At 48.9% G+C, this 24,303-nt stretch overlaps 1 protein-coding gene across 4 annotated transcripts in view; it reads right to left on the reverse strand.

The window, feature by feature from the left end:
- Positions 1 to 23,772, reverse strand: part of kif26ab (kinesin family member 26Ab) — a 70,133-nt gene extending 46,361 nt beyond the window's left edge. For 2 of the 4 annotated variants that reach the window (XM_076018140.1, XM_076018138.1), the window contains exons 1-2: positions 23,348 to 23,771; positions 21,271 to 21,489 (exon numbers count right to left, since the gene is read on the reverse strand). In XM_076018140.1, coding sequence (XP_075874255.1) covers positions 21,271 to 21,489; positions 23,348 to 23,482 — 354 coding nt within the window. In that variant the 5' untranslated portion in view covers positions 23,483 to 23,771. Of the gene's footprint in view, positions 1 to 21,270; positions 21,490 to 21,757; positions 22,128 to 23,347 lie in introns of those variants that run through there. The other 2 variants (XM_076018139.1, XM_076018141.1) reach the window with 2 other exon arrangements.
- Positions 23,773 to 24,303: the final 531 nt, after the last annotated feature.

The raw sequence follows: 24,303 nt of genomic DNA on the forward strand, positions 1-24,303 counted from the left end.
TTTTTTTTTTTTGTCTAAGTGGGGCCACATTAAGGCTCCCATTATCTTAGTTAAAGCCTTGGCGACAGACGTGGCAGTAAAATCGATTCTGCTCCTGCTCGTCACGGCCTGATGTATTGCTCCCTCCTGTTCCCCTCCAACGCTCCTGTGATTTAACGCGCTCCAAAGTCAGGAAAAAAATAAGTCAACTTTCCGAAAGTGGAAAGAAATTGTCACGCTGCGTCCCGCTGGTTTCCTCTCCAAGCATGTAGATAAGCGAATTCTGCCACTATCTGCCAGACAATCTGCTTACTTTTAGTCGACGGAGCAGCATCAGAATCAGCAAACCCACCCCCCGCCCCACCCGTTTGAATGAAGATCATGCAAACAGACGATTTACCTCCTTTGGAGAGGCACGCCCGCAGATGTGCGTCACTCCTAAAAAAAAAAAAAAAAAAAAAAAAAAAAGAGCAGCCGGATCCCGTCGCCGCAAGCGTTGGCTCGTGTGGAGCTTGCAGAGGACAGATGCCAGTGTGGCAGCCGCAGCCCAGCGACACTTAGACCTCCTTTCCTCCCTGACAGACACCGGAGTGACGACAGAAGAAGGTGCTAACAGGCTTCGCCCTTTGGTGACACGTTCGAAGGCCTGCAGGACTCGCCCTGTCCAGCACATGGCTGTGACGGTGATCAACAGTACGACCTCAGGATCAAGTCCATGGTATTGGTAAGGCTTATTGCAGTTAAACTTTAAGCAAACGATAAACTGATATTGCAATATGTTATAAAAATAGGATGGCAGGTTGGGTTTTTTCTTTTTATCATTATAATTTTCCTGACACAGGGACATCAAAATGTTTCAACCTGTCAAAACTTGAAAACTGAGTTGATCGTCCGAAGCTCTGCAAACTTGCAAAAGGATTGTTTCTTTTCAAAGGACGATGGGCGTGACGGTACCTGCAGTCACCAACTTACCTCCACTCCCATGTGGCCATTCCTTTGAAACTGTCAGAGAAGCTTTTTCTTTTCGTAAGCAAGAAGCTAGCACAGACAAATCTTGAGGACTGGTCTCTTGTCGCACCAATTCATTTGGCCATGACGGCCTTCATCAGAGCATGACCAAGCTTTCTTTCCTGTTGTTTCTCACCATGATACAAAAACTAGCAATACCGACGAACAACGGTTAATCCTCACAGACTAAACAAACCCGAGTAAATTAGGTGACTTGTTGCTGCTCAGCGCAGTGGCAGCCTTGCCGCCTCCTCTGTCATCCGGCAGATCCACAGATGTCACCGTCCATCAAGAGTAAAGAGGCCAGAGTCGACCCTCAGGTTAAACATAGACAGAGTCGGCAGACGCAACGCGCCAAACCCCACTGCAGCCATTAATGACTTCACATAATAACATGTCACCGCCGCATATGGTGGGGCCATTTATCACGGAGCCGCTCTGAGCTCGTCTCGCCGGGGACACAATGAGAGGACGCGTGCGCGTTGATATGAACGCGTAATTACAATAAAAGGTTCAGCAAAGCAAAGGGGTTTTGTTTGGTGGGATAAATGGATGCAATGTGTGCGCGTGGGCGTGCACATGCATGCGTTTCTCCCCTTGTGTGGCTGTCTCTCCACACAACAGCCATCCATCAATCCAGCCTTTCGCCACTTGGCTAGTTAATTACCTTTTCCTGTTCGCCCACGCACGGGGAGAAAACAAGGCCCTTTCAGACGGCTCGGACAGGCCTCGCTCGTCCCTTCTACGCTCCCCGACATCTCTGTCTCCTCTCCATGGGGCCCCCACAGAGGCTCTGTCAAGGTTTAAATCGCTCCGGCTAACTTTGTGCTGTAGCAGCAGCAGCAGCAGCAGCAGCAGTAGCGGAGGAGCGACCAGGCTGCCAAGACATCTGGCGGTTAAGGGTCGTTACCTCAGCCCGATAAGGGAGCGATGGAAATATTTGAATAAAATCCGCCCAAGGTTCCCTCGGCAGAATGACAAATAAAGTTTCTCGCTGCTGTCTCAGACCCCCTCACACTACCCCCACCCCCGCCGTCTTTTTTCCCACATCTGCAGCGAAGCCAGCAGCAGGAATGTTTTTTTGCGATTATGTTTTTTGCAAGCACCAACAATTGAGCGACTCTAATGAGAGCAGACAGCACTGTGGCCCTGATATTCTCTTGGGTTTTCTCTTTTCCCCAAACCAGGACTGGTAGTGGAAGGCAAACTAAGGGCAGATAGTTGAAAATTAAAATGTCAAATGCCAGTGATGGTAATGGGGAAACTCTGGGAATTTTGTCACGTTTGCGAGTGTTTTGCTGAGCGTGGGTATAAACGCGTTCGTTTATAAACTCAAACCACATTTCTGGGGTGGAAATTTCAATGTCAGCGTCCTCGTTAAAGCGCAGAGTGGGCCCTGAAACAGTGCGGGCTGTTTCCAACCAGCTGCTGGAGCTCGTCGAGAGCTCTATTTCGGTCCAAGGGCCCACTCCAGAGCACTCTGATTCTGATACAATGGTTCCTTCCAACAGCCCAAAGCCACATCTTCACTTTCCAGACCCCATTCAGCCTGATCGCAGTGATCACAGCCACCTGCTTCTCTTCGGACTCAAAACGTCACACCAGGAGAGACGGATTGACCCGAACTAAGGCTAAAGCTCGAGGGAGGAAAATCTCAAGGGGGCGCCATCCTTAGTCACGCCAACGGCAAACCGTGACGGGTGCATGCCATTTGTTAATTATGCCAAGAAAAACAAACACGCACTAAAAGAAAAACACAACCAAAGATCGGAATCGCTCATCCTTGCGTAGCCGTAATCAAACGTGGCTACTCCTTCAGCGTCTTTCACATCCGTCAGTGTATAAAATCTAAGTCCGCACGTCAACGGCTTGATGAGCAGTCATCATTTTTAGATCAACGTTTAAATGCCAAGACGTGGTTTGCATCAGGAATGAACAAACTGGCAAACTGACCTTTCTTAGCTTCATTCAACATTTGCAAATTTTTTCTAACATACTCGAGTAACATTTTTCGCGGCACCATATAGCTCCTGAAACAACTATTCACAGCGCTTTCTGGTGTGAATGTGTGGCGTGATAATCGAGCTGGCAAGCTGCCGTGCGGATGAATATTGAAATTCTCCTCAGCACTCGGGAACGTGGCTCTGCCTTCCGCTCTGCTCCGACCCTACCGGGTCTGCTAGGCAAAATCCCATAATGACTCTGCAAGCGGCGATTGTGGAGCGCTGCCCTCCTTTTCGCTCGGCCTATATCTCAATTTTCCCTTATCAGGGAATGCGCCTGCACGGATATGTCAGCAACAGGTTGGTTTATTATCATCACAAAGCAGGGGGACGACGTGTCGAGCGAAAGGGCGAGTGGCCCGTCTCTCCTCTGCAGCAAGCAGGCAATTCATCCTCGGCCAAGGTGAGCCGAGCCGAGCCGAGCCAAAGCTGAGCGTCTCCCACTCCGCCCCGGTTGTCGTCACATTATCGCCGAGAGTGACGGGCTTTTGTGCGGCAAAAAGAAAAGACGATGCGTTCGGGCAGAACAATGCAGTCGCAAACTGGGGCTGCCTCGTCTAGGTGAGACAGGCAGGAGTTTGGGGGGTGGGGCTCCACTTTATCATAAAAGACGTCATTACCGAGCCACTGACTTCTCAGACAATACGACATTCACTAATAATAGAATTTTGAACATCAGCCTTGGCTGCTCAGACGCGCGTTAATGGGGAACGGTTGTTTGTTTTGGTTTTTTTGGTTTTTCTTACTGACAGCTGGTTTGGGATATAATGGGGGCTGGGGGGAGACAGAAGAGCGCTAACCATGATTGTCCTTTTGTCTCTTTTTCTCATTAATGGAGATGTCTAGACAGATTCGGAGGAACATCGCTGAGATAAGGGAATGCCTGAACTGTCCCCCTGTGCAGAGCGCTGCGTGCTAATCCACTTAGAAAGTCTGGAGGATTTTCATTCACTCGCTCCGAAAAGGGAGAAAAAAAAATGCTTGGCTTATCAAAATATTTTCACATGCACATTTAGCCACTGTCTTGTAGGAACAATGGCGTTCTGAAATTGGTCCTTTGGCCTCCAACGAGACGGCAGAAAATTGTTTCACTTGTCATGTAAATGAACATTGGTTCGGTTTGGTTTTTTTTTTCCTGATTATCATTCACGTGTCCATGCATTACAGATTCTTGCTGTTCTGTTTATTTACAGAAATTTTTATTTCCTTACGTTTTAATTTGAAATCATGCTGCGCTACACAACAAACACACTGTCGACTTTGCATAAGTAGCCCCTAAAGGCTAACGTGCCACACTTGCATTGGAACAAGGCCTGTGTAAACATGCTGATGTTAAGTGGACACTATGTTTATCCTGTTTGCATTCTCTAAACTGCACTGCCAACCACCAATTAAGACTGGAGATCGGAATCATTTTACATTTGCAGTCGTTCTGACGCCACGGCAAACCACGCACGTCTTTGTCACACTACACACTTGCTGTTCTCTCTCCTCTCAAATTTGATATAGAACTCAGCCTTGACCGTGAAAGGGGGACGTGGTGGCGGTGGGGGTGGTGGGGGTCGGGGGGGGGTGATATTGTCAGTGATCGATTCGCATCGTTTTGCTCAAGTCCATTAATGGAATTTCAGGTAAAAATCAGGTGGATGAAGAGAATTTATATGTAGAAATGATAATGTCTTGTGATGCAAACAGGAAAAGAAAGCAAGTTTCAAAACTGTCTGTATTCTGAAGTCGGGAGCAGCAGGCGAGGCTGCTGCTGCTGTCATTTCACACAACGAAATAAAGAGATATCCTTGGAGCTCCTGCCGGCTTTGTTGAGGCTTTCTTTTCTTTCGCGTCGGCGACAGGAAGAAAGTCCCTGACGGATACACGGCGTAGAACTGGAGCGCCGACGTGAAATGTCAGAACTCAGCCGAGCTTTTGCGAAGGTTTTGCCGCGGTGGAGAAAAGTGTCATCCTGAGAGGAACGGAAGCACGAGGAAGATCTGCAGCCGAACTGGGCGCGAGGACGGAACCCGTCAAACAAAGTGAAAACAAGTGACAAGAAAAAGAAGCTCCGGCGTGCGACGGAATTTATATATGCAGCTGACGGTGTTTGTGTGAGTGAGTCTAACTACATCGGTGCTGACTGATGTTCTTTGATCGTGTTTAAGAGCATGAGAACGGAACAGTTAAGACGGTTAAGAGCACTTTAATGAGAACAGTCACAGAGCGAAGTGTGTAGGCCGGCTGTGGAGAAATGGGTCTTTTATGTATTTACACGTGGCTGATGAGGAAATAGGGCGCTGATGCAATGCAGGCAAATTAAACTAAGATTGTTAAATTTTATGCCAAGTTCCACATTGTTTCTATTGTTAAACTCATGAAAGGCCCCAATTACATCTCTTCAGACTGAGTCACACTGTAAAAGCACACGCAAGCACGCACGCGCACACACACACACAGACACACACAGGGGGTTGTATGTAAAGTGCTTCTGGGAATGCAGAAGCATGTCGGTCCATGCTCGGGGTTTGATTACGGGACTTAGGGGTCAAAGGGGAACTAATTGTGTGACTCGCAGAGGTCAGCGTCAGCGGTGGCCTTCTGCCACAGCGCCACTACACCACCTGAAGGTCTGTCAAGAAAAAGACAAATGAACTGCGACCTCCCTACTGATGAAATCGACCCCAAGTCAACACATCTTAATCGGGCTGCCCACGCTGCTGCTGCTGCTGCTATAGATGCCAATAGCTGATGTTAACCTGCTTGACTCATGTTTGGTCACTCGTGAAACAACGCAAGCGCAGGAGAAACTCCATGAGGACGCTGTCAGATTGAGCAGTGGTGGAGGTCTCGTGGAGGTTTTATGCAGCCGGGTTGTCAAACTCATTTGCATTGAGGGCCACATGGGAAATCTAGTTTAACGCAAAGGACCAGTCGTCGCAATAAGACCGAATAAAAAGACTGTTACTTAAGTCTGCTCATTTGATTCTTATTTATTGAAGTTACCAATGTTGTGTATGAGTCAATAAAAATATAAATGTCATCAAACACAAGTCATCAACTTTACTCTTCTTGAACCTGTTGGGACTGTTTGTGGGTATTTCTAAACTGGGGGAAATGTTTCTTGTCTGGGAGGCAGGAAACTTTGCTGATGTGGAAACACAGGAATCTGGTGGCTGTCACTTCCACACACATTGTGGAAGATGCAGTTAAAGGCCCACTTAAAGCAGTATAGCAGCCTAGTATAACATAATCACACACTTTTTAAACTTTGACATATGTTGCACAGCCTCAACATGCACCTGAAATTGCTGTGAAGGCAGAAACAGCCTCCACCCCCGCGCCGAAAAAAAAGCCTCGTCAGTACAACAATAGCATTCTTGCGCATGCACTGCCCGTAAAGAGCTAAACTTAGCTCTGCCTTCCAACTCTTGGAATTCCTCACGGGCAACTCTCGTTTTTTTGTTGTTTTTTTACGCCACGGCTCCGGGCCGAACACTTGCAAAGAGATGGCTATCATTTTTCAACAGTTGACAATTAGCCGTCTCCCTAATCAGCTGTTTGCGTCGAGTCCGTGCCTTCTCATTTGGCTGGATGGTTGCAGACGGCGGCGGCTTTTTACCTGCCGCTCAGTCGGCTGATCACCGATGTCTGGAATGCTCTCCGAGTTTCAGCCCCATAAAGGCATATTTACCAGTTTCTGTGTGTGTGTGTGTGTGTGTGTGTGTGTGTGTGTGTGTGTGTGTGTGTGTGTGTGTGTGTGTGTGTGTGACCCTGTTCAAAGAGCGAACAAACACGCCTGATGGACGGATGGACGGCGGTCAGAGTATTGTGATGGAGGTCTGGGGATCATCCAAAAGAAAAAGGAGTGTCTTGCTTTTATGATTAAAGAAATGTCCAAAAGGATTTCCCTTCCTAAACAGAGCGCACAATCGTGTCAGGCTGCCAGCCGGGGGGAGAGGGGGGGGCGACCAGATGGGACGTCTCCCTTTGCTCCTCGCTGTTTTTCTGAGCAAAAAAAAAATGATCCAGACCTGTGTCAACAGCTGGGAAAAGCATCCCTCCCGCCCCCTCCTGCCCCCTCCTGCCCCGCCGCGCCTTTGTGAAAGTGATAAAAATAACGCCACCAACAATCCCGCTGAGGGCGACGCCCTGAATGGGTCTGTTTTTCCTGTCCGGGAGGGTCACGTCAGTCGGACGGTCGGACGGACGGAGCTGGACCTCGGGCCAACACACATCAAGGCAGCACTTTTCCAAGCCCCCCTGACCCCCACCATCCCCAGTCCCTTCCCCCTTCTTTTTTTTCGTCTTTTCCTGTTTTGACAGGAAACAGGAGACGATAACGCGGCCGCGCAAACAAGCGCAGGCCGCCTCCGACCTGCGGCCGCGCTCGTCCTCGTGTGCCGGAGCCGCTGCTGTTTTCTTTAGAGGACCTCGTGGCCCAGCTGACAAAAAAAAATTAAAAAGAAAAAGAAAAACACTCTCGGGGCTGCTACAAAACATGGACGCCGGGCCGCTCTGACGCACAGATGCGCTGAGCTGACGACGGATGAGCTCAAAAGTTAAAGTTAAAGTTCCAGCGCGTCTTCCTCACGAGGGCTCCCCAGCAGCGTGGCGGCCACAAAGGAGCGCCGTAAAACAGACCACCAAAGTCACGGACGTGGGGCTGGAGGTGGGGGAAGGGGGGTGGAGATGAAAGCCGGGGTCGCCGCGGGGAACCAAAACACACTTCACGGCGGAGAGTGCGTGAGGCGCAGCAGTGGCGTCCGTACGGAGGGAAGAGGAAAAGGAGGCGTCCCGAAATCTCCTTTTTTTGAAGGGGCGATGGGGGGGGGGGGGGGGGAGCCTTTTAAGTGAAGTCAGGAAGCGCACCGCGGTGAGACACAACAAGCCGGAGTGACGGGGGCCATTAAAGAGGCTTTGTTGATCGTGCGAGAAGGTCAAAGCGACGGGACACTTTGATTGCGCTCTCCGATCCCCCGCCAGCCTTTGTTTATGAGCTAATTAAGTATTGTTCAGGAGCCCCCCGAGAACCCCCCACCACCACCACCACCACCACCACCACAACTGCCGCTGCCCCTCCCCATCACTGCCATACCCACCGTGACTCTCAATGGCTACTGTAGAGATTTTACAGCGCACTGTATAACTTAACAGCCTCGCCAGGAATTGCTTTTTAAACGGCCCTACTGGAACAGAGGCGGCGGGACGAGGAGGACGCGCGCAGCCGTTCCGTGCCAGGGGTGGGCAGAACGGGCAAAAAAAAAAAAAAAAAAAGGGATGGAGGCGTCAGCGACCGGTGTGGGACGGGTCAGTGCACAGGACAGAGGAGGAAGAGGAGGAGGAGGGGGCAGCGTCTACGCGGATGGATGCGGTAATGACCGCGTGCCACCAGTAATTAGATGGTGTCAGAGGAACACGCAAAGACGGAGGGGGACAGATATTAAAAAAGATGACAAACGCACGTCTCAGGGTCGGAGGAAGAGCAAAAGGCGGCAGGAGAGAAGAGAAAAGATCACATTTTCAATTTTGCAACGTCCACGATGCCGTTTGCTCGGTTGGATAGTCCGAAGCCAGGAATGAAAGCGTGAAATATTTGGTCTTTGAGTCGCCTGGACTCCTAACCTTGCCAATGGATCTGTGTGTGTGTGAGTGTGTGTGTGTGTCACTCCAAACCAGAAAGTGTTTTTTAGTCTAGTCTCCTTTTCACTTCAGTTGTGACAAATCCAGAAGGCCGCTGCTGCCAGCTGACCTTAGAAGCTGCACAAGAGCTCCAATAAGAAAAGGGAGAGGGAGGTGTAAGAAGCACAGTGGCACTGGTTTCATCAGAAGCAGGTCGTGCCTGTCTTTGCCTTGTGAGACGGACAAAGTAAAACTCCCTGAGGGTTGTTCTCAGTGCACACCAGTGGACAGCGCTTTGGCCTCACTTTAGTTAGCATTGCATCGCAATAACAAAAAAATACAATATTAAGCCTCAAGCCGAACTACGGCTAAATGGAGAGACATCCGATTGGTCTGCTTGGAATTGACAGAGGACTTTAACCTTCCATGTGCCATAAACAAGTGTTTTCTCTGGGCTCTTTACAAGATGGACAATAATTAAGATGATTGTGATATACTATATTGGGATAAATTCAAAGGACTAAGGAAATATTCTATAATGCATTCAGCAAGACAGGCTGTGCAGAAACCAACACATTCCTTCAACGTCACACCTACATAAATTTGTAAAACGCTGTTTTCTTAAGAAAACCACCGTGTTTTAGTTTGACTACTTACAAATATGAATGTCCGACCAGAAGCATGGACTTGTTTTTGGCTCAACACAACTCCAGCAGAGGGTACACGGCGAAGGGTCAGAGGACCCTGGACAGGAGCATCACCTCCTGACGGGAGTTCACCGAGGCCAGAGAGACACAGATGTTCTCCCCAGGAGCTTCCCTCCTTTTCAGCGGGCATCTGAGGTCGGCCTCGCGCACCGGACACACTCAAAGGCATTCCATCCATGTTTTTGCCTTTACGCACGCGTTAGGAACGGCAAACAATGAGTACTATCTATCATGTTTGGCATAAACACTCGGGGAGAGAAGCTACCTAATTACCTAAGACGAGCCGCAGAACGCCAGCGCGTGGGAACGAAATTATAGCTGAAAGCGAGCCGTTCAGACTGCATTTAGCCACGAGCGCCGATTCTATGAATAGCGGCGAAAACATGTACGCCGCTATCGCCGTCTTGTTCTCACACTCAGCATGGGAGCCAGGCACTTAGCTGGGGGTGTTCGCGGAGAGGCCCGGCGGCTCGTTCCCACAACAAACAAGGGTAGCTGGTCTTTTATAGGCACCGCCGAGGTGATACCCAGACGCAAACGTAGAGGAGAGCCCAGGCAGATTGGGACTCGTAAACACAGAGGTTTAAGTTTAAGTGCCCGACACACGAAAGGGGATAAAACAGCCCAGAGCTCTTGAGCAGAGAGAGTGACATCATAAAATGAAAGCGGTAGTAACAAGGGGGGATGCATAAAGGACGGATCCGTTAATGGGAAAATCGAGGCGGGGGGAGTTTTTTGCTCGGCCAGCATCCTCCGGGAGTCATGATAAGCTTGAGACACCGTCGTTTCTCAAGTCACTACACTCCATCTCTGCTGATCTGAGTGCAAATTAATTATGTCCGCTCGCCTCTTTTTTTTTATTCCGGATGCCACTGACCTCCACAGACGCCGTGTTTGCTATTTTATTAGCTGCTTAGCGAGGGGCAGGGAGTGCTCGACAAGGTCAGAGAGCCCGGCCTCTCTTCACTTTGATGCTTTTTCTCAAGGAAGTTCAAGGCGCAATAAAAAAAAGGTGACACCTCTGAGGGCTAAAGTGTGAAGTGAAACCGGACAGTGCCTCCTTTCTCATCGCCGTCGCTTCCAGGGCAACAAAAACCTCGTGACCAAACGAAAATTGGAACGAGGCGTCCGTCGCGACTCGAAGCTAGAGCGCAGAGCGGCGAGTGAGGCTTGAAAAGTCCTGCACTCTCCCCGAGAAATCTTCAGAGAGAGCCTCCGCTTGTCTCACATGAACAGGCAACACTGCTGCCATCTCCCGATAGGCTTCCTCCTGATGAAATAGCATGACAAGAATCCATACTGCCGGGGCTGACCTTTCCGCTGCACCCGGCGAGCGCTGCTACTCTTCATAATGAAACAAACTTTGCTGCAGTATTGCCCGATGCATCGCCGAACACTTCCTTTCACATATCAGCAGAAAAATGCACACGCTCCGCTACCCTTTCCCTCCGCATTGGATTTATTCTCGTCGGGGTATGACCAGACCAATTTGTGTTCATTGCGGAGACGAGGGCAGCGGCGGAGGAGCGAGGCTTCGTTTTCCGAAGACGACGAGCAGAGATCGCCGTGTTGCAAACCATTGGTTTGCGCTGCAGCCGGTACGCTGAGGTTTAAGACAGGAAATCCTGGGTGGCTCCCGTTCAAAGCGCTTTCAGTCAATGTTGGTTTTGAGAAACCAGTCGTATCAATAAGCAAGGACAGTCGTGACAACAGCATGGCTGCAGCAAAAGTCGAAAGGATTTGGGAAAACTTCCATCTGCCCAGTCAGGTTAACCGTAGACACGCTGAAGTGCAACTGATTTCACCAGTATCTTGGTCTTTATATAGTAAAGCAAAAGCCAATAAAAATATAGTAATAAATAAATATATAGGAAATAATACTCGAATGGAATGTACATTAACAGTGAAAGTGGTGTTTTAGACCATTTCAGGTGCAACAAAATAAAAGAAGGACTAGAGAGCGCAAGTGATTTTCACTTTAAAGCTCAGCCCACTCAGTAGCGCAGTAATGGCTCTGGCTGGTCACCTTCTCCATCACCTTCTCCATTAACCAGGCCAGCGCCAGGCTTGTGTGTTGGGACGAGGATAAAACACCGGCGGTAATAATGCAATCATAAATTGGTAGCAGTTAAGTTCAGGGAGATGGATGACTTCTGCAGCAAAGTGGAAAGGATGGAGCGACTCCGAGCGAGGCTCCATCTCTTCCTCTTCCCCCCGCTGGTACTTACACGCACGTTCGCACATCATCAATACACACGCTCATCCCGCGCGCACGCACCCGCACGCTCAAGCATGAAATGAACATGAGCGGCGTGAACTTTGACTGGCATTTCCATGGCGCGCCGAAGATTTATAGAGGCCGCTCCACGTATCGGAATGAGCTCCTGGCGAATAAAAAAATAAATAAAGATTCCTCGCTCGCGATGCAGCCGATCCCAGTGCGGTGAGTTAAGGCAAACCATTGACCAATCGCAGCCCAAGCCATCCCAGTCCACCTATTATTACACACATACACACAGAAATCATACAAATATGCATATTATATATACACATATATATATATATATACATATATACATATATATGTATATGTATATGTATATATGTATGTATATATATATATATTATATATATATATATATACATATGATACATACACATATATGTATATACAGTATGTATGTTTTGCAATGCAATGCAATGTTTACTCTGCAGCTACACAGACATTTCAAGTTAATTCCTATTCTCGTCATTGTGTTTTTTTTATATATATAATTTCCTAATTAAATACACCGTCCAACATAACAAAAGGAAAACAAGCAAATTTGATGCTGCTTGCTTTGCTACAGAGTCTTCACAGCCAACATCTGACACTTTGCATCACGCATAACGCTAAAAGGCCAAGTCAAACTTGTGTTCGGCGCTCCGGCTGCCATCCACTGTTTGCTGTGAGCGAAGCAGCCACCACGCCCCTGCAGCCCCGAGTTTGCCGACTGTCTATCCATCTTGGCAAAGACACACAGCGCTGGCATTTTCTTTCAGCACAAGGCTATAAGCCCGGTGATTTGTCTGCTACCACTAGGCCCGCTGTCAATTGAGCACATTTTATGGAGGCAGCAGGAGATTACCTCCAACTCTGTTTCCCTCGACGTCTGCGGGGCCTCCTTGAAAAATTTATTTCAACAACTGTGTTTTTCCAACGCCTGCACCGGGCCGGCTCGCGCGTTGCAGTCAGCCTAAATAAAGCATGTCTGCTCGCCGCCGTGTCATACAGAGACCAACACACGCTCGCATGCGGTCAGACTCATGTAAACGCGGGCGACTGGCCCCTAAATTAACAAGTCAAACTGATTAATTCTCGCTGGTTCCAAGTCGTGTTGCATTTGTGCTCCCTGTTCGTTGACATTTTCTGCCTTTTGTTGCTACGCTCTCACGCTGGCAGTCGCTGAGCTGCGCTGCAACGCATCGAATGGCCCCGTCGACCCGCACCGCCAACCCATTGTTTCAGTTCAGTCTGGCTCAATGTAAGGCCTGATCCCTCGAAAACAGCAGCAGCGAAAACTCCAGTCAGACAACCACTCACCAGTGAAAACTACTCAAACGTTTCAGCATTAGTTGACACTTTTCTCTCAACTCACTTATTAGATCTCAACTTTTAATGCACAAATTCAAATACAGTGACTGTTTTTCAGTTTGTTTGTTTTTTGAAGCATTGCTGCACTATAGTCAAAATGCGTGCGTTCCGAATGAACCCTGCCGCCTCGAAGGAGATGAAATGTGAAACGTTCCTCGTTTTCTTGCCAATCGAGTTCATTCGCCAGATGAATAGTGCGCTATTGACGCCGTTCATAATTTCCTGCCGCATATAAAACCTACAGGCAGACGCTTTACGGATTGAAAATAAAAAAGAAATTGATTCAACCAGCAGTCTAGCTCTTGACCCGCATGAGTTTCTGAAGGGCGTGTTAAGCCAAATGTGATCCTACTTCCCTGGTCTTAAATTACCCGAGTCTTATGCATTGGTTCCGCATTGCTGGTCCCATGAAGCTCGGCGCCACAGTAAGTTCTGACCGTCCGGTGTCTCGTTTGATGGAATGTCGCACTGCTAACTCAAATTTTGGGGAGCAAAATGAGGTGGATGGCGTCGGGTCAGTGTTCAGGGACGAGGTTGAGCAAAGTCTCGGCGTGCGAGGCGTCTTTCCTCGCTTTCCCCTGATGTCAAACGGCTCGATTGTAACGGTTTGACTTTGGTGAATAACAGGAGCGCTGTCATCAAAGCGAGGACAGCAGTGAAGAGGGGAGTGGGGGGATCAGGTCTGAGTAGCATCTCTAAATAGCTCTTCTCACCTTGACAGGTACCCAGCGGAACATCTGGATGGCTCTCTGTAGACATTATAGTGGCATGCAGCAGCACAAGAAAGGGCCAGATGGCAACTTACGCTCTGTGTGTGTGTGTGTGTGTGTGTGTGTGTGTGTGTGTGTGTGTGTGTGTGTGTATGTGCGTGCATGCGCGCTCGTGTGTGTGTGTGAGCTACTTTCGACCAACACTTGATGGACTGCAAGAACATTTTTATTTCGGCTGCTCCACATTAACTGTACAACTTATAAAATTTCAGGGTGAATGCGTACAGATCCGAGTTGAGTTTAAGGCAGTGGTTCTCAACTGGTGAGACCCACATTTTTTCCTTATCATGAAGTCGCAACCAAAGTTTACTCCACGGCACTAAAGTTTATTCCAAAAAAATAAAAACGCAAGCCCACTTTCTATCATGTCTACTATATAAATTATTGAAATTTATTGTGTGTCCTGCAAAATAAATTCCCAAAATTTTCTCAATAAATATATTTCTTTTTTTTCTTTTTTCTTTTAAAGAAAAAGAAAAGGAAAAAAAAAAGGGCGGGGGAGCGGGGGGGAACTGCCCCCCAAGCCATGACCCAATCAAAACAGCTGCGCGACCCACTTTTTGGTCGCGACCCACCAGTTGAGAAACGCTAGTTTGGTTGGCTGCAATACCAACAAACCGAGTGTGTTTGTGTGCCACATCTGGCCTGCGGATGCAGTCTCTCCCTCATCCTCCAGCGGCAGCTTCCCTCGCCGCCCTCCTGCTGGAAGGCTGATGAGCATGACCCTCAGTGCACCTCCGTTTCCATCCACCCATCTACGGCCATCAGCCCGGACGCCTCTCTGCACCCCAAAAACCCATTTCCTTTCGCTCTGCCTGGCGGCAATTTACCTTTCGCAAATTGCGGAAAAGCGGCGTGGCGAGCAGCAACAATTGGGGTCGAGTCACTTTTCAGCTCGCCAAATTAAAGATGTAAAGCGAAACTGCTGCGATCGCGTGGGAGACGTGCGGATGCGCCCCCCGGAGGTTAAAAGGAAAAGAGAAGGTGGGGTTTGTCCGACGGAAGCCGACCACTTTCGGGGGGAAGGAAAAAAAAAAAAAACGCGTCCAGCTGTGAAAATCTTAGAGCCAGGAGAGTGAATGCAAAACACCCTCTATCGCCCTCTTTAGGCGGCGGACAGAGGTGCCGCTCACGAGCAGCGATAAAAGCTGCTGAACAAAGAAAAATGGCCAAATTTTATTCCTAACCAACAGGACAGCAGTGAAGGGGATTCCGTCATTCGTCCTGCAAAATTCTGACACAATCAAGGAACTGCTGATCCTGGCAACCCCCCTTACGGCGCCTGACTTGAATCCACTAGATTTACTGCACACGTCCACTCAGTAAAGATCCCATCTGGAGCATTTGTGAGGGGAAGGTGCTTCAAATAGCTGGATGCTGATTGGACAAGGCTTATGTCACATCCAATCAGGGCCAAAGGCCTCTTTGTTCACGATTGGCCATCTCAGCTGCTTTGCGTATTTCTTCGCCTTCTTCTTCTTCTATGGTGGTTGCGTAAATGCCGCAACCGGAAGCGGTTCGGACTGGAGCTCGGCAAGGCCGCGTGATTTCACGCGTGAAAATCGCCACACAAGCAACGTTACAGCATCTCGCGGCTGTAAATATTTAAAACCTGGCGACGGCAACCGGGAGTTCCACCGGGAAAAAAAAATATAAACGATAAAGCTTCAGCACCCGGCCGTTACCACCGGCGGAATAAAAGGAGGGAGTGTAGGTGCGGCTGACGGGCCGAGCAGGTGAATGAATGGAGCTGTAGAGACAAGGTAAAGTCGGCGGCTCACAGATGTGGCGGCAGCACCGCCGTGACGGATGTCTGTGGTCTCCGCGCCACTTGACACCAGATTATTGCCCTGCGGTTTAATACAGCCACATGCCATAAAGCAGGAGTCACAGCGCATGCAGGGACAAAGCGGGGGAGGGGAGGGGAGAGGAGGGGAGTGGAGGTGCTCCTCAGCCGCCCCCCCCCCCCCCCCCCTCCCCTCCCCAGCACTCGTCTCTCATCTCCTGGCAAGCTCTGTGGAGTGCACGCACTGCTGAGCAGGCACACACAGGCGCGCAGCGCGCAACACACACACACACACACACACACACACACACACACACACACACACACACACACAGCCAAACCCCGGGGGGGCTCAGGTGCTTAGAGGTGAATAGAATAATTTGGTCATGCTCTGTTTTAACTCTGCGTCAGCTCCAGTTTCACAACCGGGGGGGACCGGGGTGTGTGTGTGGGGATGGGGGGGCACTTTTCCCACACAGTACCCCTCCACCCCAAACCCCCCCCCCCCCGCCATCCATGGTGTCAATCCATCTGCCAGTCACCGCGTCCTGTCCTGCAGCGAGGCCGGCGGCCAGCACCTGTCCCTGCCCAGGTCGGCCCCTCGGAAACCCAAACCCACCGCCAAAGACTGGCAGGACTGACAGAGGGGTCAGGGGTCAGCCGGCAAAGGCGCCCGCCCCCTCCCTGCCTCCCTTACCTCTTCTCCTTCTCCCATTTTGCCTTTGCCAGAGAAACAGCAGCCAGGTAGGTTGAAACGCGGCCACGAGCGTCGGGCCGTCCCACCGTCGACCGACCGATGCTGCCACGGCAAACCAGACAGTAGCTTCCATTACCCCTAGCGTTGCGCAAAACCCAAATATTGCAATAAAGAACTGGTCATGGAAACACCTACATTTCGAAAACTTCTCAAATATGGCTAAAAGGTTTTGACGCTCTCATGAGGTGGTTTTTTAGACGTATCGATGTAGCGGTATATTGCAAAAGTGTCATGGAAACACTTTTTTCGCATTTACACGTCAGCGGACGTGACGTACGGGGTTCACGTGACCAGTTTACTTGAAGTGAAAATGGCAGTGTGTTGGAATATTTTTTTACAAGTAATAAATATAGCAAGCATTCTTGACAGCAAACAAACGTTAACAAACAAAAGCAAGCTGAATTCTCGTAAATCTCGCGGGACGAGGTATTACGAGGATCACGGCTTATGCACTTCACACAATTCAATAGAAAAACACCTGCAAATCGCAATTGTACTTTGCCAAAATTTTTGAAATATCGCTTTTATTTTACAAAAAACTGTAATGGAAACGCAGCTACTGTGGCATCTCAAAGAAAAGCAAAGGGGAAAGCACGCAACATGCTTTACTGCACGCTTAATGCTGGAAAGGATCGTAAGCAACGAGCTCAATCCAAGTGTTTATTTGATGTGGAAGATAATCAAGGTCGACTTGCGATGTTTCAGCGACATTTTGGCCTGGAAACATCTGCCGCGCGATGTCGGCTTGATTAGTTTACTTTCCTCCGAGCTTCAGGAAACAAAACAAATTTCTAGCACTTGCACGGAGCCAATAAAAACTAGATGGCGGTTCAAAGAAGGGATCAGAGTGGAAACAAACGAGGCATGAGTCCAGAGGATTCATTTCGGGGAATTACTGGTGTCATAATTTATTAATTCAGCATGAAGGCGGGGAAAAAAGAAAAACGGGCCTGAAATTAATTTCGTGCCCACCCACTCGTCGCAAAGCGTTCACGACAGACTTGGACACGTCCTTTGTGAGTGAGTGGTGCCTCACAGTTGGCTCGCTTACAGTCGGCAGCGTTTATTTAACTACACCTGGGTATGCAGGGTGACTTTGTACCACAGGATATCCTCTCATAATCAGATTGTACACTCCCAAGGCTGCTGAAGTGTTTTCATCAGCAGTTATATTCATTAAAAACAATGACGATTACGACCTGAACACCTGACCAGAGGAAGTCACTGCACAAAATGACGTCGCAACAAACCTGCTTTGGAAACAAAGTGAACTTCTAACTGATCCCTTTCATCAATCATAATCACTTGGAAGGATTAAACTCAATTTACCTCTGAAAAGGTTTTTGAAAAGAATTCTTTGTTCACATAGAAAGTACTTAAACCAACACTGCTGAGCGACAGTGATTTTATCTATTAATTAAGTTTTAGCTCAACGGAATCCCAGTAAAAAGGTCATTATTAGGGTAAATCAGTTCTGAGATGTCTTCTTCTTTCTTTCCCTCTATTCTTTAACAGTAAGAAAATACAGTGAAAACTAGGTGAAGCCGATAACCTCTTGCTAAACCCCTGTGCATGTACCATAAATATGCAACAGCAACAAAGCAAACAACACACTGGAAGCACCGGTGTGCAACTGAAGATGGATCGAACCCTGGCGCTGCCTCTTAATGCTTATCGAAACCAGGGCGTCTGGCTGCGGCTGCTTATTGAGTGTGGAATCCATGGGCTCGCTATCACTCTTCTCCTCTTACCCACAGCGATAAGGCAAAAAAAAAATTATATATATATTTGTACATATCTCATCTCGCCTCCCGATGCACCTCCTTGCATATTTCATCAATGCGTTGCAGCCTTTCTCGGCTCCCATTGTCCCTGAATGTCAACTCTCTCATGCCTCAGCGAGGTTAGGCCTCTCTCAAAAGAGAGATATCAAGTGACGGGACTCCTGTCCTAACTGTGACTGAGGGGCTGGAGCTGCTGCAGCCCGGACACGGGTGAGGAATTACGGCCCCCATACAAGTCACAATGACTCGGGGCTGTAGCGGCTCCGCACAAAGCTAATCGCCCATTGTTGTCGCTGACAGTCTCTTAACTTTTTTTCATGGGATGGTTGAAGGCACGGGCACAGAGGAGGCGCTGTCCTCCATTCATCCCGGGGCTGCAGGCGGGAGAAATATGAAGTGGTCTCTCACCACGCGGAGGATTTACCGACGGTAAACGCAGCGATGTTTCCAGGCCGAGCCGAGCTTGGCTCCGATCCAGCAGCACCGTCCTCTCTCCGCCTGCGACGGCTGAGCTGCTCGTTACAGCACGAAGCGACCTGGTTCTTTGAAGTTGGAGCGTAAGTGGTCGTCTCCCTTGACGTACCCCCTCACCTAGCCGCTGTGTCCAGCCACAATGAGCAACAGTCTGCAATTATCGTATCCCGACTGTCTGCTAGTCACCACTCAAGTCGCCTCTTCCCGTAGGTGTTAATCATTTAAATTAAGTAGGTGAATTCCCATGATTAGAGCCAAGACTATGTTTGTCGTCGTAAGTGTGTGTGTGTGTGTGTGTGTGTGTGTGTGTGCGCGTGTGTGTGTGTGTGTGTGTGTGTGTGTGTGTGTGTGTGTGTGTGTGTGTGTGTACTGTTTCTGCTTGTCTTCTTTAGTAGAGGGCTTATTTTCCCAGGGGGGGTTTTCTCGTAATAATATTCTGCCTGAAGAAGATGAAATATGCCAAGGAGGCTGAAATTTCAGGGTGGCAGCGCAGAGACATAATTTCAGCAAAGTTAATTTGGGGTTGACCCCTTCAACACAATGTTATATAATTAGAAAAGCAATGCAGTGTGTGTACAGGGATAACACAGCTCCACGCTCGGTTTGAACAGCTGGGAACAAAGTGTGAAACAGACACTTGAGGTGTGATACTACTGTACTGCTGTGTACTGCTGTTTTTCTAAGGTCTCGTTTCATGCGAAATTCCCTTTGCAAGAGTGAATTTGTTGTTTTGAAACAATAATTAGTGTCTCTAGTCTGCCAATAGACTCCCCGTGAGGGAAAAGTCCCTCATTTTCTTCTTTGCTTGCTCCACTTTAAGGGAGGCCGTCCTAAAACACACAGTTCTGAAGGCCAGCCCTTTGTGATGTCACAACGGGTCCTGGTACCTCACCTGGTCACTTCAGCCACATATTTGTTTTCTAAGAACGCCATTTTTGTCCAAATGTGTAGAAGATCCAAACAAAATCAGTTTTAGCCTGTAAAGGTGGCTGTAAACAGAGGGCTAAATGTGTTGTTTTCCATAGATTTGACAGTGGGTATAAAACTATAAATACAAAATGGCATGAGCACATACAGTCAAAACGCTTTATGCCTCTCCAACTGTTGCTGAGTGAGCAAATATAACATTGAGCCAAGCATAAAAAAGAAAAGGTGCCTTTATTTTCCTTGTGCTTTTTGTGCATACGCCACTTCCTTTGCACCCAAACAGGAAAACACAAGAGCTGTCTGGGAGGCGTCTGCGTATGTGAACTTTCTCTCTGGTAGCTGTGGCGCGCGTAAAACAAACCAATTCACTCCACACAAACCCCTCTTCCTTGCATTTTCATCGAGCGGCTACTACTACTGTACTCAAACAATAAGTCCATGGGCAGAATGTGGAGGGGGGGGGGGTTGGCGGCGTCTGGGGACCTTGCCGACTTCCTCCAGACAGAAAACCGGGACGCTGGGAGGGGTAGACAGTCTCCGCTCTCGCTTTTTTCCCATGATGGCTGCAAAAGGCAGAGCTCTGGAGACCTTCAGCAGGTGGAGTAAATTCAAAGAAGTTTGAAAAAAAAGGCCACCTGAGTCGACCTATTGACCCCATTTCCTCCAAGGAGGAAGCAATCACCCAGAGCCACTTCCATCCTGTAGGCCCTTACAGGTGGGCGACTCGACTCATACAAGACAATGACTTTATTATCCCTCGGCTGGAGAGGCCCTTACCTTAACCCCTGTACAATACGAGCACCCCGCAATTTGTAACCCCAGAATTAAGGCCCAATTTAGCCATCAACAAGAGCAAAATAAGGAGGAAATGAGCGCCCCTCCATCTTTCTGCGACACAGAGCACCTGGTGGCGGCCGCAAAGTGCTGCTGGAGGCTGGGGGTGAGGGTGGGGAGTCCATCCAGCATTACTGAGAGGAGGTCAGTTCCCATGCCAGAGAGCCGCAATGGGGGTAGGCCCAACGTGTTTACAGGGTGGACTCACCTGATACCTGAACACAGATCTGATACGCTCAGAACAATCACGAGACCACACATGTGGACGTCCAGAACAAGGAGCACCAGGTGCCTCAGAAATGTGGGGATTCGCGAGGGTGGTCGAACCTTTTCCAAAAAAAAAGCTGTAACACAATCTGACTTCTGTCTCAGAAGCGGGACAACAAAGGGGAGCCAAGATGGAGGGGGCAGAGCTCAAGCCTCGCCGCAACAACAGCAACAAGGCTCTGGGCCTAAATTTAACAGCGGTGGGAACTGCGGGAGCAGCCGCGCAGGAACACTTTCAATGAACAGCGAAGGACGGCTGGGACTTTAACTTCCTCCTCCGTCTCAAACGTGAGCGGCTCTCTCCTAGGAGCGGCCCCCGCCCCCTCCTCCCGACACACACACACAACAGCGAAATAAAGAGATAAGCATTGTTTGGGCGAAACAATGGGTCACTTTCAAAGTCTCAATAGCTTCCAGCAGCGTTTCGAGTCAAGCGTGCAAGAAACAAGTCTGCAAGGCAGGCGAGACCCATCTTAGCACAATTGGAAGCTAAATCCAAGTGTCAAGGTGCATTGTCATGCATTGAAAAAGTCATGAGTCATGAGGCATGAGGCTTATAGACCGTTTGCTGCCTTTTCTTCAACTGTTACTTTCTGACTGACACAGTTACTTCTGGATATGTTTGGAATGTTTACTGCTGGAAACCACAACTGCAACTTGTACTTGTCTGTGTGGTGCACAAGACAGCAGGAGCCACACAAGAGGGTGACACCTTAACAAAAAAATGTACCTTTAATAAACTTTGGTCCGCCAGAGCTTGGGCCTGCTTCTTCAGCTCCGCCACCTTCCGCCGACACTGCTGACAGAAGCCTCCCTTCTCCTCTGACTCGGTGATGGGAACCGAGCCGGCGCCCTCTGGAGCGGGTCGGCTGCTGCACCGCGCGTCCTCCGCAGAGTGGAGCCTTTTTCTGGGGGTCACCGGTGACTCTCCACTCGGACATCCCTCCACCTTTAACATGAAGGAAAGAGGGCACGGTTTAAAAAAAGAAAGAAAGAAAGAAAGAAAGAAAGAAAGAAAGAAAGAAGAAGAGCCGGTGGGATGACAGGACGACGCTAAGCTGCAGCGTGCGCAAGCGCGAAACTTCTTCGTATCCGAAACAACCTGTCCGAGTTGGGCGCAAGTTGCGCGTCTTTTTCTGCGCCAAGGTGCAGGCGAACCAGTTTGCTCCCAGCCAACCACCCCCACCTCCTCCTCCCCGGTGCTATGAGACACTTACAGTGAACAGGCGGTTGTCATGGTTCCATTCTTCGGGAGCCGCATTGTACTCAAACGAGCTCATTCTGGCGGATCAAGGTTGAGCAGCACAAGCGCCTTGTCAGAACACCAAAGAAGCGCCGGGCAGAGCCATAGGTCGGGCTTGGAGACGGCTTGAAGGCTGTGGCTCACCGCTCATCCGTCACATTGTGCTCGGCCAGTGACCACTGACCGAAGGCAAGTGGTTGGAGTGCGTGTGTGTGCCATAAAGTTTGCAGCGGAGGAGGTTTTGGTTGGTCCAGCAGGGCGCAGAGCGGCGCGCAGGAGGCGGTATTTCTCCTGGAATGGGAGGGCCGAGGGAAACTTTCTTTTTTCCTTCCCCCCCCCTCGTGCGCAGGGCGACGATATCGTCAAGAGGCATCATTGTGTGCTCACTGCATCAAGGAGGGAAACTACCCACATCTATTTTGGAGAGCTGCGCAGTGATTAAACACGCCTCCGCGTTTTGCTAACGCTTACAGGTCGTAATGTGTTAGAATAATAAAGCTCTGCCTCCGCTTTTCATATGATGCCGTGTTTATTGATATGATGCCTCGCCACTTACTAACGAAATAATGACACAATTTGCGGCGTAACCCACGTGAAATCAGTGGCACGTCCAAGAAGTTCGCAAGAAGTACGAGTTTCACCAAAATCATAACCTACGTCAGAAGCCTGGACTTGCAATGAACATTACTTTAAAAATTTAAAAATTTAAAAAAATTAAAAAAAATAAATAAATTAAAAAAAAGTTGTTGAGGGTGGACAAGTAGGCGGTACAGCATCTTCTTAGCGTCTGTTTGAGTTCCTTTGCAGATCACATGAGCGACCGTTGCCTCTTTTCTTCCTCTCCAGGCCGCAACTACGAGTTGCAGGTCTCTGTCGCCATCCTGCGGTCAAACTGCGCAGCGTCACCTCCCGTGCTTGAAGGGAGGAGGTCCTGCTTAAATTTTTAATTGGTAAACTTTAAATATTTCATGCGGGTGATGTAAGTGACAGTGGCTCCTGTTTCCTCGGAGCTGAACGGATTCTGACATCCGCCCCCGAAAAAAGATTTTAAAGGCAATCGCACTCTCATGTTTTCAGCTTTTTACTTTTGAATGAAATTTGTGGCAGATTGACAGTCTGGCAGGTGTTAAAAGGAACAAATACGTGCATCATTTAATGTCATTATTTTCTTTTTAAATGTTGGTTTCGACGCTCCATGATTTCCATCCAGTTAAGTGAACGACGCCCTGAAAAACGATTTAAGCCACAAAATCTATTTTTATTTTAAGTTATCTGGCTTCGCTATTTCTGTTAATAATACATTCTCGGACTTTTAGAAGGTGTTTTTTTTTTTTTTTTTTTAGCATTTTAACTGACCGGTGAACGGTGGCTGACGAAAAGTTCATCGAGGACACGCTGAGAATAAAAGCATGATTTAAATAACATTTAAGAGCTATGGCTTTCCGGCGACGCTCTGAAGTGTTTTTAAGGTCCTAAAATGGACCAGCGGTCATCACATCCAATTGAAAGATGCCCTAAAGACATATTTTTTTACAACCATTCACCTATGTCGGAATATTCTCACCTTGGTTTTCCTCCTGAGCAGATGACTTGTAAATCCAAATATGATGTCAGAGTCGACCAAGATCGTACCCAGGTCTATGACACCGGGGCTGGGCTTCCCGTCTCCGGAAGAGCCCGCTGAGTTTGGAAAAGCCATGTGGGCTGTGAGGGTAGAGCCTGGAGAATAATCCACTCTTCGGCAAAGCTACTCGGCTTGTACATCCATCTAATTCACGCCTGTCGTACTCCCGCACGGACGGATCCACCAGGTGTTTTAATCCGGACATCCAGCGCGTCACGGTGAGCGCTCGCACGTGCGCGCAAAACGGCTGCGTCTCAGATTTCCCAGAGACCCAGAAGATGCAGAAACGGCACCGCAATCCATCGGGCGTGCACGGTTGAGGGTGAGGGACGGTTACAGGTCCAGCGGAGCACTTTGGAGGATGCGATCTGAGAGCTGCGCAGGTCTGAGAGCGACTGACTGAGCACCTTGTGCGTGCGCGGTGCTCTGAGCGCCCCCCCTCTGCCTCTGCCTCTGCCTCACTCACTCCTCTCTCTCCCCCATCCTCAGCCTCCCCTCCTGTCCTCTCTCTCTCCTCCAACCCATTTGCCGATGCGTCGTTGACAGACCTCGACAGGAGGACGTAAAGCACAGTGACGACCCCGGCCGGCGGGCTGCCAGGGCCTGTATGTCCTCTAATGACAGACACCCTCTAATATTCATGTAGGTGCAAACAGAAATGTCTTCATTATCCTGTTCTGAGTCGCAGGAGCTACATTACTTTGAGTTTTTTTGATTACTTGATACAGCAACGACACATTTGGTGCCCTGAAGGATTTGTTAAAGAAATTGCCTATTTAAAAACCTGATTTTCATGTTCTCGCCCTTCTTTCACAGCAAAATGATTCAATTAAACCTATGCAGGAGTTTTCATTTTAATATATACAACTAGTAGTCATATTAAATGAAAACTCTTA

The sequence above is a fragment of the Nelusetta ayraudi genome, unplaced genomic scaffold, assembly GCF_046127955.1.
Source record: "Nelusetta ayraudi isolate G7.1 ecotype Tasmania unplaced genomic scaffold, CSIRO-AGI_Nayr_v1 ptg000007l, whole genome shotgun sequence".
In the NCBI taxonomy this organism is placed as follows: domain Eukaryota; kingdom Metazoa; phylum Chordata; class Actinopteri; order Tetraodontiformes; family Monacanthidae; genus Nelusetta; species Nelusetta ayraudi.